This window comes from Phyllobates terribilis, unplaced genomic scaffold (assembly GCF_046119375.1).
Source record: "Phyllobates terribilis strain yellow unplaced genomic scaffold, ASM4611937v1 Scaffold_13__5_contigs__length_258822181, whole genome shotgun sequence".
In the NCBI taxonomy this organism is placed as follows: Eukaryota; Metazoa; Chordata; class Amphibia; order Anura; family Dendrobatidae; genus Phyllobates; species Phyllobates terribilis.
The window spans coordinates 39593478-39611823 of record NW_027362773.1 but is presented as its reverse complement, the minus strand read 5'-3'; the positions used below and the strand labels follow the sequence as shown (position 1 = coordinate 39611823).

General features: G+C 44.7%; 1 protein-coding gene across 2 annotated transcripts in view; it reads right to left on the bottom strand.

Annotated features, from left to right (window-relative positions):
- The window catches only part of ANO3 (anoctamin 3), a 955742-nt gene that overhangs the window by 221754 nt on the left and 715642 nt on the right, over positions 1 to 18346 (bottom strand). For both annotated transcript variants that reach the window (XM_073658056.1, XM_073658057.1), the window contains exons 9-12: positions 7289 to 7395; positions 6236 to 6291; positions 3883 to 4004; positions 1153 to 1287 (exon numbers count right to left, since the gene is read on the bottom strand). In XM_073658056.1, the coding sequence (XP_073514157.1) occupies positions 1153 to 1287; positions 3883 to 4004; positions 6236 to 6291; positions 7289 to 7395 (420 nt within the window). The remainder of the gene's footprint in view (positions 1 to 1152; positions 1288 to 3882; positions 4005 to 6235; positions 6292 to 7288; positions 7396 to 18346) is intronic.

The window sequence follows — 18346 nt, the reverse complement described above, 5'->3', positions numbered from 1 at the left end:
TGATTTTTGTGTGATTTTGTTGTCAGCACATTCAACTTTGTACAGAACAAAGTATTCAATGGGAATATTTCATTCATTCAGATCTAGGATGTGTTATTTGAGTGTTCCTTTTATTTTTTTGTGCAGTATATTATGATTTTGGCCATTTCTATACTAATTCTCTGATGGATATACCTGGATCCTACTGGATTCTGTCAGTTCTGAGCTGATGGCACTGCTCAACATCTTCTGATTTTGAAGGGAAGTAAGCATGATGTGTCTTTCATCTGCAGGACAAAGTTTCCATGGTTGGTCACTGCATCTATGGTCTTCAACGTTGGCCACTTCTTGGTGTCCTCATTGCCTCATTGCTGAGAAATACGGGCAGATTATCTATCATGCAATACAATTAGGGAGACATCTGATTGACTCTAAGTTTAGTCTGCAGCTGTACAAGGATGCTAAACATGCAGACAATGCCATTAACAATTATCTTCAGAGTAAAGAAGAACAAGTAGGCCAGAAAATGATGATATGGCACCCAAAGAGCCTGGATCTCAATATCATGTCAGTGCGGGATTACAAGTAGAGACAGAAGAATTTGGGCAAGCCTACATCCACGGAAAATATATGGTTAACTTCTTCAAGATGTTTGGAACAACTTTCTTGCCGAGTTCATAAGTGCAAATTTACCAAAAAGAGTTGATTTGATTTAGATTTCACTGTGGTTCACTTATTTTGCATTTTGGTAATTGATAAAAACTAAGTTATTAATATTTCTTTTTTATAAAGTATTATTATTTTACAACATTTTTATCACACCTGCCCAAAACTTTTGTACAGGACTGTACATCTTCTGTACTCATTCCGAGTTGGCATGAAATGATGCAGTTGTATTGTCTTCGATGAATGGATTGTATTCTGTAGCATGGTGTACATACTATTTACAATAAATTATTGTGTTTTACCTAGAGGCCATGCCATAACATTGGTAGTAAACGCTGCCACGCATCCCTTCTTTTGATAACTCTGATTCTAAATCCTCTTAACAGGTATTAGCTCTGTGACAACAGTGGCAATTCAAGGCACAATGAATATTAAACTTTATGTCATGGATCATGGCTCGCAGTGAGTGACTGTGAGCCAGAGGCAGAAAGCCCTGGCAGGTCTCACCTTACTTGGCTGGAGTCCATGGTAAATAATCCATAGAGAAAGACAAACAATCCAACAAGAGCTGCAGGAATCAGCATCCCCGTATACCAGCCCAACCATGCAAAGTACAAGCCGATCTTCTCACCAAAGTACCTCCTACAAAATAAGTAAAATATGAAAAGAAGTCATTGTGACTAATTCCACATATTATGTAATAATTTCCCATATACATGGTTGCATCTGGTCCAAGTATCTCAAACCACATACTTCCCCATCATAGTGACCATAATCACCATGTTCTATTAGAAACTGGAAGTAAATAATTAACAGAATCATTTTAAGTAGAATTTTTTTTTAGCAAATAGATGATGGTACACTATTCAGCACTTCATTAGTGAGAGTGAAGAACTGCTGGAAAGTTATTCACTCTCGAGAACTCAGAACTGTCTACTGTCTTCTGCATTTTGGACAATTCCGATTTGACAATAAGCAGGTCATCAAGCAGCGATCTCAACAATTAACTGTTATCTGTGGGTAAACCAGGCAGTGAGCATTCAGTTTCCCAGAAAACCACCACAGGAGAAATGAAGCATTATATGATGTCCATTCAAATTAATTGGCTGTCTGTAAAATGAAGATCACCAAGCTGAGCATCTCAGCCTAGTTAGACTGCACAGCTGCTGCGTTCAGTGATTGAGTGATTGTCTGCAGCAGTGATATGCACTGTAGTTGTGATGACACTACTGCTTTCTGTACACAAAGACTGGAGCAGTGTCAGAAATTCAGTGTCGGACCAGGGGAGGGTGATTGTCATCTGTTTTTTGTTTTAGACAATATGTAGGCATTGAGGTACATGAAAGTTGATTAACATCCCTTATATTTATGAATGTATAGAAACTATGATAAAAATTTGTTGATTTGCTTTCTTAATTTGTCATATTCATTTAAAGTTTTTTTTCCTGAATATTTTGAAGACAATTTATTTTTCCAATTCATGAATACAATGTCGGATTGGGTTTTTTGTTGACCCGCTGATGTAGCTTATTGTAAAAGTCAATTCTCAATCTATTCAGTTCACAAATGATGTAATCATTATATTGTCAATAAGGTCTGTCATGACTCAACTTCTAAAGGGTCTCTGTAGACACAGAATGACTGTTCAAACCAAGAACGGGCACAGCCAAACATTTAAGTGTACCTTTCCAACTACTTTTTACATCTATTTCTGCCCTTCTCTGGCTTTATAATGCTAGATCTGTCAATCAAAATAGGTGGGCGGAGATAAAGAGAAAACAAGCAGGTGGAAAGGTGTACTTAAATGATTGGCCCCGCCATGATCCACCGATTGCTTGTACTTGGTTTGAACAGTCACTCTGTGCTGACCGAGTCAGTTTAAACAACAAAACACTAATAGCCAGTGATTGGTTGCTTTAAATATAGTTGATTTCTGTAGTGTATTCTCTTTCAATGTACTTAATTTCTTCATACTTTTTTTAAGGATATCCAAGTAACAACATATGTTTATGACTTTTTGATACTGCATTTAGGAATATCCTTCCTTATCTTCCTTAGCTGTTCAATCTCCCCAGTCCCGCAAGCTCGCTGCCTTGGGGTAACCCTGGACCGTGATCTCTCCTTCAAACCACATATCCAAGCCCTTTCCACGTTCTGCCGACTCCAACTCAAAAATATCTCCCGGATCTGCACATTCCTCAACCACGAATCTGCAAAAACACTAGTGCATGCCATCATCATCTCTCGCCTCGACTATCGCAACCTCCTGCTCTGTGGCCTCCTTTCCAACACTCTCGCACCCCTCCAATCTATTCTAAACTGCCGGACTAATCCACCTGTCCCCCCACTATACCCCGGCCTCTCCTCTCTGTCAATCCCTTCACTGGCTCCCCATTGCCAAGAGACTCCAGTTCAAAGCCCTAACCATGGCATACAAAGCCATCCACAACCTGTCTCCCCCATACATCTGTGACCTAGTCTCCTGCTACTTACCTGCACGCAACCTCCGATCCTCACAAGATCTCCTTCTCTACTCCCGTCTTATCTCCTCTCCCCACAATCGCATACAAGATTTCTCCCGTGCATCCCCTCTACTCTGGAACTCTCTACCCCAACATATCAGACTCTCGCCTACCGTGGAAATCTTCAAAAGGAGCCTGAAGACCTATCTCTTCTGACAAGCCTACAACCTGTAGTAACCCTCGCTCCACCACATTACTACATGACCTCCTCTACCCTCACCTACTGTATCCTCACCCATGCCTTGTAGATTGTGAGCCCTCGCGGGAAGGGTCCTTACTCCTCCTGTACCAGTCGCCATCACGTTTTGTTCAAGATTATTGTAATTGTTCTTGTATGTATACCCCTTTTTTACATGTAAAGCGCCATGGAATAAATGGCGCTATAATAATAAATAATAATAAATAATAATCTATCTTCCATCAGTGACCCATATGGGCCAACTGTTTGAGAATAACAATATGTTGTAGATACAGATCAAACTTTTAAAGAGTCAAAAAAGGGACATAATTTTAAGACCCTATAAAGTTTATCATTGTACAGGCACCATATATTAATCATTAATCTCATCAGGGGTAGAATTGATATTTTTGTAGAAACCAGATCCAGTTTATCAAAAGTATATTAAAAAAAAATGTTCTAGCAGAATGATTTGTTACAGACCCATACAGTCATATTGTACATGCACCATGCAACTGTAACAACACATTGACAAACCTGATTAAATCCAGTGGCTGATACTTATACCACATTCCCCAGCGAGCCCACCGTTCATACAATAGATGCCTGTGATTCTGTGCCCCATGGGTTTTGATTGGGTGTCTGCTCTTGTAACTCCCCTAAAAACATAATAAAAAATAACTTATCATTACACTATTTTTTTACACATCCTATGTTCCATAACATTACAAGTCATTTTTTGACTATTTTGGTAATAGGCATAAATGATCTAGTGATCTTCCCTTAAAAAAATTCTCAGTTCTGGTGTTTAATCTGTCTTCAGATTTTTACATTAATGACATAGGAGATGACAGTTGCTGCTCATAAGATTCTATGTAGAAAGGAGGGAGGAGAACAAAGGAGCTGACAAAGCTCCACCCTCCTTCCTTTCACATAGAATCTTATCAGCTCCAACTGTCATCCCATCTCAGTCATGTAACATTGGGTCTTCAGTGAATACATACAGTATTTTACCAGTGAGAATTGAGAATTTTGAAAATGAACGATCTGTGCAGGCAGAGAAAGAAAAGGATTTCTCATATAAGATATATTATAAAGTTGCTTATTGTTACGTGTATTATTGATTTATAACATAAATATAAAATGACGGTTACTCTTTAGTGAACTTTTCAAACATTTACTATTAAATATCAGAGATATTTCCAATGATTTGATACAATGAACAGAAAAATCACTTTAGTTAAAAAACATGACATATTGCTATCTCTCTGTTATGGTTATGGAAAGAATTGTTATTCCTTACGTTTCCTCTTGGCTCAAGATATTCCAAGATTAATGGAGACAGGAAGCCAAAAAAGGGCCCATTATTGCATTTTTGCTTTTTTTTGTCTTTTTTGTGTTTTTCACCTGTTTTTCATTTGTACCTTATTCTTCTTCTAATTTCCACATTTTTAAAGTATATTTTTTATATATTTTCCTGTCTATTTGTTTTTTATGATCTCCATAATGGGCAGAGTTTGGGATTTCCCGATGTTTTTGGCTATTTCAATAGCGATTTCTTTTTTAAAATTGCAACATATTTTTGTATAAGTGTACTCACCTCCCACCTGAGTGGTTTCATGTGCACCAGATATTTTTTTAATACATTTTGAAACCTTTTGCATAAATTTTGCAACATTTTGGACAAAAATAAAGAGCATTTTCAACTTTGAGCTAAATTCATGAACAGCGTGCACCATTTTGAAGAATTTTGTTCCAAAAATGTCAATGAACATCACAAAAATAGAAGAAAAATGACTTAAAAAATACAAATAGTGGAAGTTTTCACAGTCACTATTTCATCTATCGTATCCCCATAACCCTCACACGCACATATGCAAAGATACAGTATTAGCTGCTTCTTTTGTAAACTTCTCTTCCTTTTATTTAGTTTAGTGTTCTTTAACTGCTTCTAGACCGCCCATAGAGATGAGAATAAAAAAAGTCAATATTTAAATGTGCCTCAAAGATCTTTTATGACCTTATGCAGGTAACAATGTGAAAAATAAATAAAAAATAACATTTATAAAATAACTAGAAAAAAATGCCACCATTAATCCAAATCACTGTTACTAGCCCTTAATAAAAACATATCCAATTTATAAAAATATTTGACACAGAATGAATTTTAGGGGTCCAGTGTGGTCATTAAAAAATGGCAAAAATAGATAATTATTTTCCTTATATTTTCACAAATATCACCCAATTTCATCATAAAAAAGAGAGAATATGACAGTGACATAAAAATGAAGCCTCATGAATCACAAAAAGTCACACAAATTACTAGCATATCCAAAGAAATTTTTTTTTATAGCTCTTTAAACCACATGTGTGAAAATGGCTCAGTCTTGAACTGATGAAATACAGAATATGTGTTCTCTATTAATGATGAGCGAACCCGAATTCTAAAGTATGGGTTTTTTACCGGACACAGTGTGCGGTGCTGAACTCCGAACAAGGACTTCTCCTGGGAGGATAAGGATGAGGACGAGGAGAAGATTTTTCAGCTCAAAAGTTTGAGTCACCATTGATATCTATGGGATTCGGGTTCAAGTACAGTTCTGGTACCCAAATTGAACTTCGGACTAAAGTTCGGTGGAACCCAAACTTCCACGGGTTCGCTTATCCCTATTCTCCATCCATGAGCCTAAGACATCATTGTATCACAGCCCAAGAACATTGCAAAGGGTCTTGGAGAAGGTCATGATAAGTCTTGTAGAGGATATACTTTATCTACAGTTGTAGTGGTTTTTGGCACAACGTTTGCTTTATTAGATTCAGTATATAAAATTACTGCAAAATAAACCTATTGGTAAAAGTAAATAAGTAATAGTCATAGAGATAGTCTGACCTCATGAGGCGGGAATGCTGCTTCGTACGTTCCATTGCTGAGCAATCTATTGATTCCTAAGACAAAGAAAATGTTAATGGCATTTGAGACTGAAGATTTGTTTTCTTGAATTGATACAAATGTTGTAATTGATTTCATCTAGACAACGCGAATTTCACTTGATCAATTTATGGGCATAACTGCATATTAACAAGCGTACAATACTAACTTATTATAGATAAGCAAATCTTTTCAAATTCTAATTTATCAGATCTGCCATTTTCTTCTAAATATTCCATTTGCTGCAAATTGATTTGCCGCAAATCCAAGGAGTCCAATTGTCCTGAAAAACGTGTTTGATGCTCTATTCTTCACATACTAATTTTCTTCACTGCTGTCCTGTCAAACAAAATTTGTGCAAATTCGTCAGTGTTTTATGGCTTTCTCTCACTATTTCTGTGGCTAAACTGTGAGCTGTGATGTCCTCTCATTATCCAGATTCACCACAAAATGACTGCTGCATTTCCTGCTTCTGCTTTTATACAGGCTATGATAGTCCTTCCTGATTGCATGTGCTATACTATGTTCTGTGATTGCTGTAAAGCATTATAGAGAAGACAATACAGTATGTGCCCAAGTTCATTTGAGCCTCCTCTGTCTGATGCAATCTTCTTCTTTGCGCAAATTATCAGCTACCATTTTATTCATTTGTGCTAAGGAAGTCCCAAATTGTTTGAATTTGACAAGTTCAGCAAATCCCTAAAAATTCCACTCAAATTTGATTAAAATTTAATCGATTTGCTCATCTCTAGTAAAAATTATCCATCTAGGAATATTTTATTTTTGGACGCAATTTATATTATAGGAAGCTCCTAAATAAAATTATTATTCCATGACCCTCTGCTAATCTTAGATTTTTGCAAAGAGGTTGTTTGAGTAGGCTCCAGCCACGTAATAAGAAAGGGGGTATGATAAAGCAAGACTGGGCTGCTAAGTAAAAAAAAGTCCTACTGTCTCAAATATCTACTCTGACACAATATTGCTTTCACCTCTATGAAAACATAGATAACTCACCCATTTTTGACTTTCCGTCTTCATATTTTGTCCTCTGTAACACATGATGAACAATGCGGCTTCTTGTAGAGTTACTGAAGAATGAGTCTCTGTTGTTTATTGTGAAACTGTCAAAGAAAAATCCGTAATCAGATTTTTTTTTTAGACCTTGACAGATTTCCAATACAGAAATACACTCCTAAATATAATTCTGGAAAATTAACCTAACGGAAGACACACTAAAATATAAAATTAATGTTAACTTAAAAAAAGAACTTGCGATGTAATACAATAGAACCACATCAGCTCCAAAAAATTTCCTTACACAGCTGGAAGAGTCTGGGAAACAGCTCTCTTGACCTTCTTGAAGGTGCTTTAGACTCTTTTTTGACATATGATGAAGGTGGCCCATGCTGCTGCTATGATGCCCTTAGAGGTAGCCGAGCTCAGGTAGTTCTACCTCCTTTGGCATTTGGTGAAAGAACCTGGGTAGGAGCCCCCCTTCCAGAGGCACTGCATTGAGAATGTCAAAGTGGTCACCATTTTACATGCCCTTAAAATTCATTTTGTCTGCCTACAGTTAATTCTTTTGACGTAACTCCCAAACTATAACCTTTCTTGATATAATGCCTGGAAATATTATCTTCAGAGAAATAGTAGAAATTCAAGGCTATTAATACAGGTGTAAAAATTAAATGGGCCATGTCTGATGGCATGGTTGCATGGGGCAGTCTAAATAGTTATAAAAGCAGATTCAGAAATTAATGTTAATTTTTCGTCATCTGCTCCTTATGAAATTATCTATATAACTTATTTGTTTTAAACTTCCACTCATTCTCTATCTACAAGGAAGAGACTGCTGCAATGCAAGTCAAGGAAGGCTACTCTGACAGTAGAAGGGAGAACATTAATATAGAGTATATTAATACATATTTATTCAGTCAATCATCTATTTATTAATTCTTACTAATGAGTAAGTCAAAGTGAGGTAACCAAAAATAAAAAAAATAAATAGACTGTGGAGTACTGGACTATTTCCTGAACATGTTGAACTTTTATTTTTGGGTTCCCACAGAGAAATGAATTTGCGCTTATAAATATTGAAGCTGCTTAGTAAGCCATCAAGGGAAATAAAAGGGACTAAAAGATTAGTATTTAATTAAACATTGATTGAACTTAGTTACATAGTTACAAATTTAGTACGGTTGAAAACAGACATGTCAATCAAGTTCAACTGAGGGATGAGAAAAGCTGGAGGGAATAGGGTATAGATATAACCACAATGCATGATCCTGTCTGCTCTAAAGAGCAGGTCATTGCCTCCCAACCCCGAGAGTCATTTGGCTTTCTTCTAAAAAAGCATTTTGAGCCTTTGCTTAAACCATTGATGGCTCTTGCTGCGACCAGCTCCTATTGTGGGCTGCTCCACAGATTAATAGTTCTTATGGTAAAGGACGGCTGCCTCTTCTGGAGATTAAATCTTTCTTTCTCGAGATGGAGCGAGAACCCCTTGTCTTTTGAGGGAAATTACATGAAACCGCTTTTGAGCATACTTTTTGGGCTATTTATATATCTTGTGGTATGACGCCTCACTCGGCCGCTTCTGGAAGTAGACTCAGGAACCCGGGTTTTCTTTGCAGTCTTTATTAACACCATAAAGCTCTGCACTCCAGCAAAATAAACACAGCCTTACTTGGCAAACCAGCAAAACAAAAGATAAACTGTAGCAGAGACCATATATGTGTGTGCAGTTCGCCCACACAGGTTATGTCCAGCCTTCAGCTCCCTCCTGAGCTATGGCTGACCAGTCTGGAGACCTTCCCTCTCCAAACACAACACACAGAAAAAAAAACAGGACTGAATATTTAAACAATGCTCAGCCACACCCTGAGTTGGAGGTATGGGGAATGACGTCCCTCCCATCACTATGTCATTCCCCTAAAAGCACGCCCTTCTGTGAGTTAACCCACCAGCATATAACATGCTGGCAGAAAGTCCACTGGTTTCAGTTCACACAGGCTAGCAACCTGTGCGACACATACCTCCCCTCATATACCATACCAGTGACTCTGTCACACATTCCCCCCCTCTGCCCAAAGCCAGGGATTTGGGCACCTTCCGATACCAGACAGGGAATTCTAGAAAGGGCATAAGCGTTCCTGTGTAACTTCCCGGGCCTATGCTTTATGTGAAAGTTGAAGTCCTGAAGAGCTAGGAACCATCTAGTTACCATGGCATTTTTACCCCTTTTTTCCCTCAACCATCTCAATGGGACATGGTCCGACACCAACTTAAACTTCCGGCCTAGTAGGTAGTATTTTAGTGTATCTACGGCCCACTTTATGGCTAGACACTCTTTTTCTACTATTGCGTAGTTTTTCTCGCAGGACAAAAGCTTCCGGCTCAGATAGAGATGAAGATGTTCTTCTCCATTTATCTCTTGTGAGAGTACGGCTCCTAGACCAACCTCTGAAGCGTCTGTCTGGACCACAGACTCTTTCTTGAAGTCTGGTGCGACCAGGACCGGCTGTTTATACAGTTCTGACTTCAACAGTGGAAATGCAGTCTCTGTTTCCTCCGTCCACTTCACCATGGTTGATCTGGTGCCTTTTAGGAGATCCGTCAGTGACGCGGCCATCATGGTAAAATTTGGGATAAACCACCGGTAATATCCTACCATTCCCAGGAATGCTCTCACTTGCTTCTTGGAGAGCGGTTTCGGCCAGGTCTGGATTGCCTCCACTTTATTAACCTGCGGCTTTATTTCTCCTCTCCCGACAACATAGCCCAAGTACTTGGCCTCCTCTTTTCCAACGGCGCATTTTTTCGGATTTATAGTAAATCCCGCCTTCCTTAGAGCATCCAGAGCGGCCTGTAGTTTAGGTAGATGACTTGCCCAGTCTGGGCTAAAGACTACAATGTCGTCAAGGTAGGCTGCAGCATACTTCTTATGTGGGGCTAGGATCCGATCCATAGCCCTCTGGAAGGTGGCTGGGACCCCCTGTAGTCCGAACGGCATCCGAGTGTATTGGAAGCACCCATCAGGTGTTGAGAAAGCCGTCTTCTCCTTGGCCGTCTGGGACATGGGGATCTGCCAGTAGCCCTTCGTCAGGTCCAGAGTGGTGATGTACCTTGTCAGTCCAAGCCTCTCGATGAGTTCATCGACAAGGGGCATCGGGTACACGTCACACTTGGACACCTCATTCAGCCGGCGGTAATCATTACAAAACCGGCACTCTCTGTTGGGTTTTGGCACGAGAACGATGGGGCTCGACCATCCACTCTTTGACTCCTCTATCACACCGAGGTCTAACATCCTCTTCACCTCGGCTGAGATCACCTCCCGGCGTGCTTCAGGAATCCTGTATGGCTTCAGGTTCACCTTTATATGTGGCTCTGTTAGCAAGTCATGTTCTACCACCTGGGTATGCCCCGGCAACTCTTGAGAACAGGTCCCGATTCTGCTGGAGCAGTTCTCGACACTGTTGCTTCTGGGCTGGCGAAAGGGTCTCCGCTATCGTGACATTTTCCACCTGGCCTTTGGGAGTGGCTCCCAGGCAAGGAGTTCCCACGGGGTCCCGATCTTTCCACGGCTTGAGCAGGTTTACATGGTACACCTGGTATGGCTTTCTTCGGCCAGGCTGGTGGACTCTGTAGTTCACTTCACTGAGCTTCTCCACCACCTCATATGGGCCTTGCCACTTGGCCAGAAACTTACTTTCAATGGTGGGAATAAGAACCAGGACGCAATCCCCAGGTTGGAACTGTCTCAGCCTTACCGACCGGTTATACACCCTCGCCTGGGCTTCCTGCGACTGGAGGATATGTTCCTTCACGATCGACATCACCTTCACCATTCTCTCCTGTAACTGGGTGACAAGTTCGATGATGCTCTGGTGGGGCGTGACCCCGGCCTCCCAGGTTTCCTTGGCGATGTCTAGGAGACCTCTTGGATGCCGTCCATACAGGAGCTCAAATGGAAAGAAGCCAGTGGAGGCTTGAGAAACTTCTCTGACCGAGAAAAGCAGAAATGGCAGCTGGTAGTCCCAGTGTCGCCCATCCTTTTCAACGACCTTCCTAAGCATTGCCTTTAAGGTCTTATTGAAGCGTTCCACTAAGCCGTCCATCTGCAGATGATAAACTGAGGTCCGAATCTGGGCATTCTGAAGGACTCTGCATAGCTCCTTCATCACATTGCTCATGAAGGGGGTTCCTTGGTTTGTCAAAATCTCTTTTGGCAGACCTTTCAGAGCAAAAATATGAACTAGCTCTCGGACTATACTTTTACTGGACGAGTTCCTCAGGGGTACCGCTTCGGGGTAGCAGGTCGCATAGTCCATGACCACCAGGATGTATTGGTGGCCCAGGGCCGATTTAACTAAGGGAACCACAAGGTCCATGGAAATCCCCTCAAAAACCTCTATGACAGGTAGTGGAACTAAGGGACTACGGAAGTGGGGGTTGGGCGCGGTTATCTGGCAGGTGGGGCAGGACCTACAATAGTTTAAGATTTCCCGATAACATCTTGGCCAATAAAACCTCCTTATTATTCTCTCCTGGGTTTTCTCAACCCCTAGGTGTCCCCCCAAAATATGTGAGTGTGCCATGTTTAATATCCTCTGACGGTATGAACATGGAACTAATAGCTGTTCCACTACCTCTTCACTTTTTAGTTTGGTCACCCGGTATAATAGCTCCCCCTGAACTGCAAAGTGTGGGTACCTGGTATCCGCCCCTGGCTCTTGAGGTCAGGTCCTGAACCTGAGCTGACCTAAAGTTTTCTCCAGGCACCTCTAATTCAGGGAGGTCGACCACCTCAGACACAGTCTCATCCTCGTCGCCGACAAGGACACATAGTGGGAACTCATCCACTTCCGGGTATTTCTCTAGGGTCCTCGCTTTTTTCCATGGAGCTCGGTCTGGATCTCTTCCCCCACAAATCCCAGAACAATGGAAAATCGCGCCCAAAAATGACAGGATGTATCAGGTCCCTGACCACCCCGACCTCGTGGGATTGGGCGCCACAGTCTGTTCCAACTGTCACTCTGGACACCCAGTAGTTCTTGGCGTCCCCGTGTATGCAAGACGCCCACAGATTTGGTAGGGATCAGCTGGTGGGGAAGGGTGGCACTGATTAAGGTTACAAGACTCCCAGAGTCCAACAGCCCCAGGACCATCACTCCGTTAACAGATATGGCACACGCCTGCGGGCCCTCGCTGGGTTGACAGTCCACACTACAGGTTGGGTAAGCATAATATGAACATCGTCGGCCAAAGCTGCAGTCCATTGGCTCAGCAGACGTATGACACTGGGCGGCTAAGTGTCCCGGATTGCCAGCAGATCACATCCTTAACAACAGGCCTTGTGGCACCTTCAGTGGAAGTGAGACGCCCCCCAGTTGTGGCTCTGAACCCCTTCCGTGGTGAACCCGCCCCCTTTTGGGCACTCCAGTAGGGGGAGGTGATTATGTTGGGCTTCCCTAGGGATTTTTCCACCACTTGGTACCTCTCTACCAGGCCAACAAGGTTGTCTGTATTCCAAGGGTCGTCCTGGGCCACCCAGGTTTGCACTGGCCTGGGCAGGGAATGGATGAACCTGTCCATCATCACACGCTCAACCATCTGGGCAGGAGTGGAAGACTCTGGCTGCAGCCACTTCTGGACTTGATGTAACAAGTCGAACATCTGTGAGTGTGGAGGTTTGTCGCCAGCATACGCCCAGTGGTGGACCCTTTGCGCTCTGACAGACATTGTCACTCCTGAGTGTGCCAATATCTCGGTTTTTAATTTCACGTACTCCTTTGCGTCTTGTAAAGTCAGATCGTAAGAGGCCTTCTGCAGCTCCCCGGTCAAATATGGCACCAGAACCTCTGGCCACTGTTCCTGAGGTAATTTCTCCTGTTCCGCCACCCTTTCAAAAACAGTCAGGAATGCCTCAACGTCATCCCCCAGGGTTATCTTCCGTAAAGTTCTCCTTACCGTTTTCCTGACGTGTGCGTCCTCACCTGGATCTGGAGGTGGAGCGGATGTCCTGCCACTAATCTCCTCTGCTAGGAGCTCCATCTGTCATTGCTGCTGCTGGATTTGCTGTATCAGGAGTTTGTTTCCTGCTACTGCTCCTGTTGCTGCTGAAGCTGCTCTCTGTGCTGCTGCTGCAGGCTCTGCTGGGTCTGCTGCTGCTCTGCTGGCTTTGGGCCGCTTAATGAGCTCCTCCATGGTGCCGGACATCCACTGGTCTCTGTGGCAGGTACATATGTTCCTGGAATCTTGTGAAGTGACCGCGGGCAAGGCCGCGCGTTGGTATCCATGATCTGGCCCAGCAAGATCCCCACACACAGACTCTATCTTGATAACCGTATCTTTACTTGTATACATTTTTGACACAGCAAAACACAATAAATGACAACCGTAAATGTTCACAGCAATAACGTGTACTTATAAGCTGACCCTCACTGTCCCTACTCACACGTTACCAGTCCTTTACTCCAGAAGGATGTGTCCCCCGTCGCAGGCCTGTCTGTCTTTGCAGGAAGGCGTCCCAGCCGGGAAAAAAAAAAAACAGGAACAGCAGATTTCGCGGAAAGAAAGGAATACTTCGGCCTCTCGCCAGAGGTCCCGCTTACAGTCTCTCTGATCCGGACAGCAGCTTTTGTGGATTCCCTTATGTAGTCCACACTCCAGTAGCAGGGAGTGTAATAGCTGTATCCTTCAGCAGTGCAGAAGCTGGGGAAGGCTCTGAGGATAAGGTGTCAGATAAAAGAAATCACGTTGAGAGTCTCTCCTGCGCCACGCACGAGGACCTGCACACCGTCCTGGCTCTTTTCACAGACAACAGCAGACTCTTTGCGCGCTTTTTCCTGCTTCCCACTTTGGTCACGTGACTCTCTAGGGCGGGACCCAGGAGGCTCAGTTTTTTTCTCTGTCATCACACCCTGCACAGGTGCAACCTCTGGCCACAAGGTGGCAACACCATCCTGCGTAATCATTTCTGTAACAGGCTCTATTTCAATTATCACAGAACAGCCAGAGCCGGCCAGCTCACTACACGCCCCCCACTCAAAAGTTGGCAGTCCCTGCCAACGACCGGCTCCAGGGCGGCGATGGCTGCGGATGTGACAGGGGGCGGCTGGGAAGAGGCCCACACATATTGGTCTCTGTAGGACTGTCCCGGAGGTACCCCTGCAGTGGTCCTCGTTGTCCGCCTAACGGGTTGGATCCCCTCTCTCCTATCAGTCACCCCACTCTCTTTCACAGTCGACATGTCAGTAGAGGAGGTAATCGGTTCAAGTGCGTCAGTCGGACGGACAGGGGTAGGCATGCATTCAATCTCTACATCCCCGGGGTCAGTGTCTCTGACAGTATTAGTGATATCCATCTCTCTAGGTATCACAGTAGGGGAGTCAGGCTGGGAACGGCAGGGGCGCAACATATTACAGTGCATAGTTCGGATGCTGCCGCTGGCTTCGCCCTGCACTCGATAGACGGGGCCACCAGGGTACGGCTGTCCAATTACTCGATAGACTTCGGTCTCCCACTTGGGCCGGAGTATTCCTTGCGGTTTCTTTATACGGACTAGGACCAGTTGACCTACATTCAGTGGGTCCTCTTGTACCGGAAGTGGGTCAGCGTGCACTTGATCCTGAATTTGTCGGCCTACTAGCCGGTAGACAGTCTCCATTCTCTGGCGGTATGTTTGTAGCCAGGAAGGATAGGTACCACAGGTATCTTCTTCGGAGCTAGACAGTTGCAACTCATGGATGTCTTTGCCTGGACGGCCAAAGAGAAGGGTGTATGGGGTGTATCCGGTGACAGAATGGACTTGATTATTATAGGCCCACAGCAGTTCCGGGAGGAATCGAGGCCAGTCAGGCTTTTTGTCTTCAGCCAAAGTCCGGATCAGTTGTAAGAGGGTCCGGTTAAAGCGTTCACACGCGCCATTCCCTTGTGGATGGTAAGGGGTGGTCCTGGACTTCTTGATTCCATACATCCGTTGGAGTTCTTCAATGACTCGCCCTTCGAAACAAGCCCCTTGATCAGAGTGCAGCCGCTCTGGACACCCGTAGATCCGAACGAACTGCTGACAGATGGCCTGTGCAGCTGATTCAGCAGTCTGATCCTTGGTAGCAACAGCGACGGCGAATTTCGTGAAGTGGTCCACCATCACCAGACAGTACTGGTAGCCACTATTCGCCGTTCAGATCAACAGATAGTCCACCATCAACAGCTCGAGGGGCCTCGACGTCTTAATAGTCTGGACGGGGGCACGCTGCTCCGCGGACTTGTGGAATTCACAGGTACGGCATCCTTGACAGATGTTTTCAACCAACTTACGGAGCCCCGGACAAAAAATGAACTGCTGGGTCCACTGGAGGGTCTTGTCTATGCCGAAGTGGCCGTTCCTCCTGTGAGCTTCGCCCACCATCTCATGGGCCAACTGCACCGGGACGACAATCTGCAAACACTCCTCCAGCATATGGGATAAAAGGGCCCTGCGATATAGGACTCCATCTTTCACGATCAGCCGATCCCATTGGGCAAGCAGAGCCAAGGCTCCGGTCGATAGTCGGGCTCTCACTTCGGAGGGCGGTTTCTCTTGTTTATTCACATACTGTTTCAGTAAGACGTGCTCGGGATCTCGATCTTGAAGCTTCGCCCATTCTTGCTGGGACAGGGGAGATCCCACTACGGCTTCAATCCCTCCTACAGCATACTGGCGGCTATCTTCTATTTGCTTTGCGAGCCGGGCAAAGTCAGGCATCTCATCTTCCTCCAACTCTTCATCCCGGTCCCCCACTGAGGGGATGATGTCACTCTAGACAGGCTGTCAGCATTCTGATTCTCGTTCCCCGCTCTGTATTTAATTTTGTACTGGAATCTAGAGAGCCTGGCCATCCAGCGCTGTTCCATTGCCCCTAGTTTGGCATTCTCTAGGTGGGCAAGAGGATTGTTGTCCGTCATGACCAGCACCTCCGCTCCTGTCAGATAGCCGGCAAATTTCTCCGTCATAGCCCAAGTCAGAGCCAAGAGTTCCAAGCAGAAGGAGCTGTAGTTGACGGGATTCTTTTCGGTGTCACGGAGACACCTACTGGCATAGGCTATTACGCGTTCTTTATTATCTTGAACTTGAGAGAAGACCGCCCCTAGACCTTGAAGGCTGGCGTCGGTGTGCAACTGAAACGGTAATGTGTAATCTGCATACGCCAGAACAGGGGGTGATGTTAGAGCAGCCTTAAGTGCCTGAAAGGATTTTTCTCGGTCAGGCCCCCAACTGATGCGTCGTCCTCTGGGGCTGTTCGCGGTCCCCTCGGAGAACCTCATGCAGTGGTTCAGCAAGCCGAGCAAAGTCCTTGACAAACCGACGGTAGTAACCTGCCAGTCCCAGAAAAGCCTGGACTTCTTTGACGGTAGTTGGCTGCGGCCACTCTTGAACGGCTGCTACCTTCTCCGGAGAGGGCTGGACACCTTCAGCCGAGATCCGGTGGCCCAAGTAGTCGATTTCCTGCTGGAACAGACGGCACTTGCTGGGCTTCAACTTCAAGCCGTGTCTCCTCAAGCACTGGAACACTTGGCCAAGCTTGTGAAGATGATCCTCAAAGGTGGCGGAGTATACCACGATGTCGTCAAGGTATATCAGCGTAAACTCAAAGTTGAAGTCCCCCAAACAGCGTTCCATCAGTCTCTGAAAGGTCCCCGGTGCGTTATTCAAGCCGAACGGCATCCGGTCTAACTCATACAGGCCCATGGGAAGGATGAAGGCGGTCTTTTCCCTGTCCTTCTCACTCATTGGAACCTGACAATATCCACTGGCCAGGTCTAGGGACGAAAAATATTTGGCCTTCTTGAGGGCGGTCAGTGACTCTTCGATCCGGGGAAGTGGATATGAGTCCTGGATAGTGCAAGCGTTCAGCCTACGGTAGTCCACGCAAAATCTCAGGGAACCATCTTTCTTTTTGACTATCACCACGGGTGCAGCCCACAGGCTCTGGCTTTCACATACCACTCCGGCGTGTAGCATGGATTCTAACAGGCTTTTCACCTCTTGGTATTGCTGAGGTGGTATCTGCCGGTACCTCTCACGGATAGGGGGGGTGTCGCCCGTGGATATCTCGTGCTGGATACTGGTGGTACACCCAAAGTCTGTGTCATGCTTTGCAAAGGAGTCTTGGTGTTCCCGCAGGAGTTCCTCCACTTGAGACACTTCTTGTTTGGTGTATTGAGACGTGTCTAGCTGTACTTTTTCCCGTAGTTTTCGCCCAATGTCTTCATCGTCTACTTGAGCGTTTATGGCTGAGACGGTTACCGTCCAGTCGCCTTCTGTAGACGGGGTGAATTTTAGGGGTCCAATGGGATTCACTTCCGTGGGTAGAGCATATACCCGGGCAAGTTGAGTGCCGGCTTCAAGGGCTAGGCCTACGTCTGCGGTGTTGTTTAACCTGACAGGGACTCTCCCGTTCCTCACGACGGCTAGAGTGGAAGCAACTAGTGGGTTTAGCTTACCCCCACTTGGGGTCCTCGGCTCGACCAACACTTCAACCCCCTCAAGTTGTCGGTGGGTGTTAAGGGGTAAGGAAATGACTGTCTCTTTTTCAGCGGGCAAAGTAATCCGAGTACGGCGTGGCACCGTAATGGCGGCTAGGGGTAGTTGTTCCTCTGCCATCTGTTGAAGTCCAACGGTCCGGATTACGCGCTGGAATGCCAGACGAGTCGGCTTATGTTTGGTGACTTTCTGCCAGTATTTGGGTCCTTTTCTTGTCAACAGCATAAGATCCAGGTCTTTCAAGATGTTCATTCCAACTATCACTGGGGTCTCGGAGCCGAAACCTTCCTTGACGATGACGATCCCTCGTTTCCCTAAGTCCTGTCCGCAGGCCTTTGTGTCCATCCAAGCAACTCCGGTCACTGGAATGGGTAGATTATTAGCCGCAATAATCTTAATGGCGGTGTCTGGGTCACGAGCAGTTCTTGGTTTGAGGTAATTTTCGTAAAACTGTTCAGAGATCGTGGTCACTTGTGACCCGTTGTCCATCAGTCCCTGTACGGCAATTCCTTCCAGGACAACTTCAAGTGTCGGGCTATTCG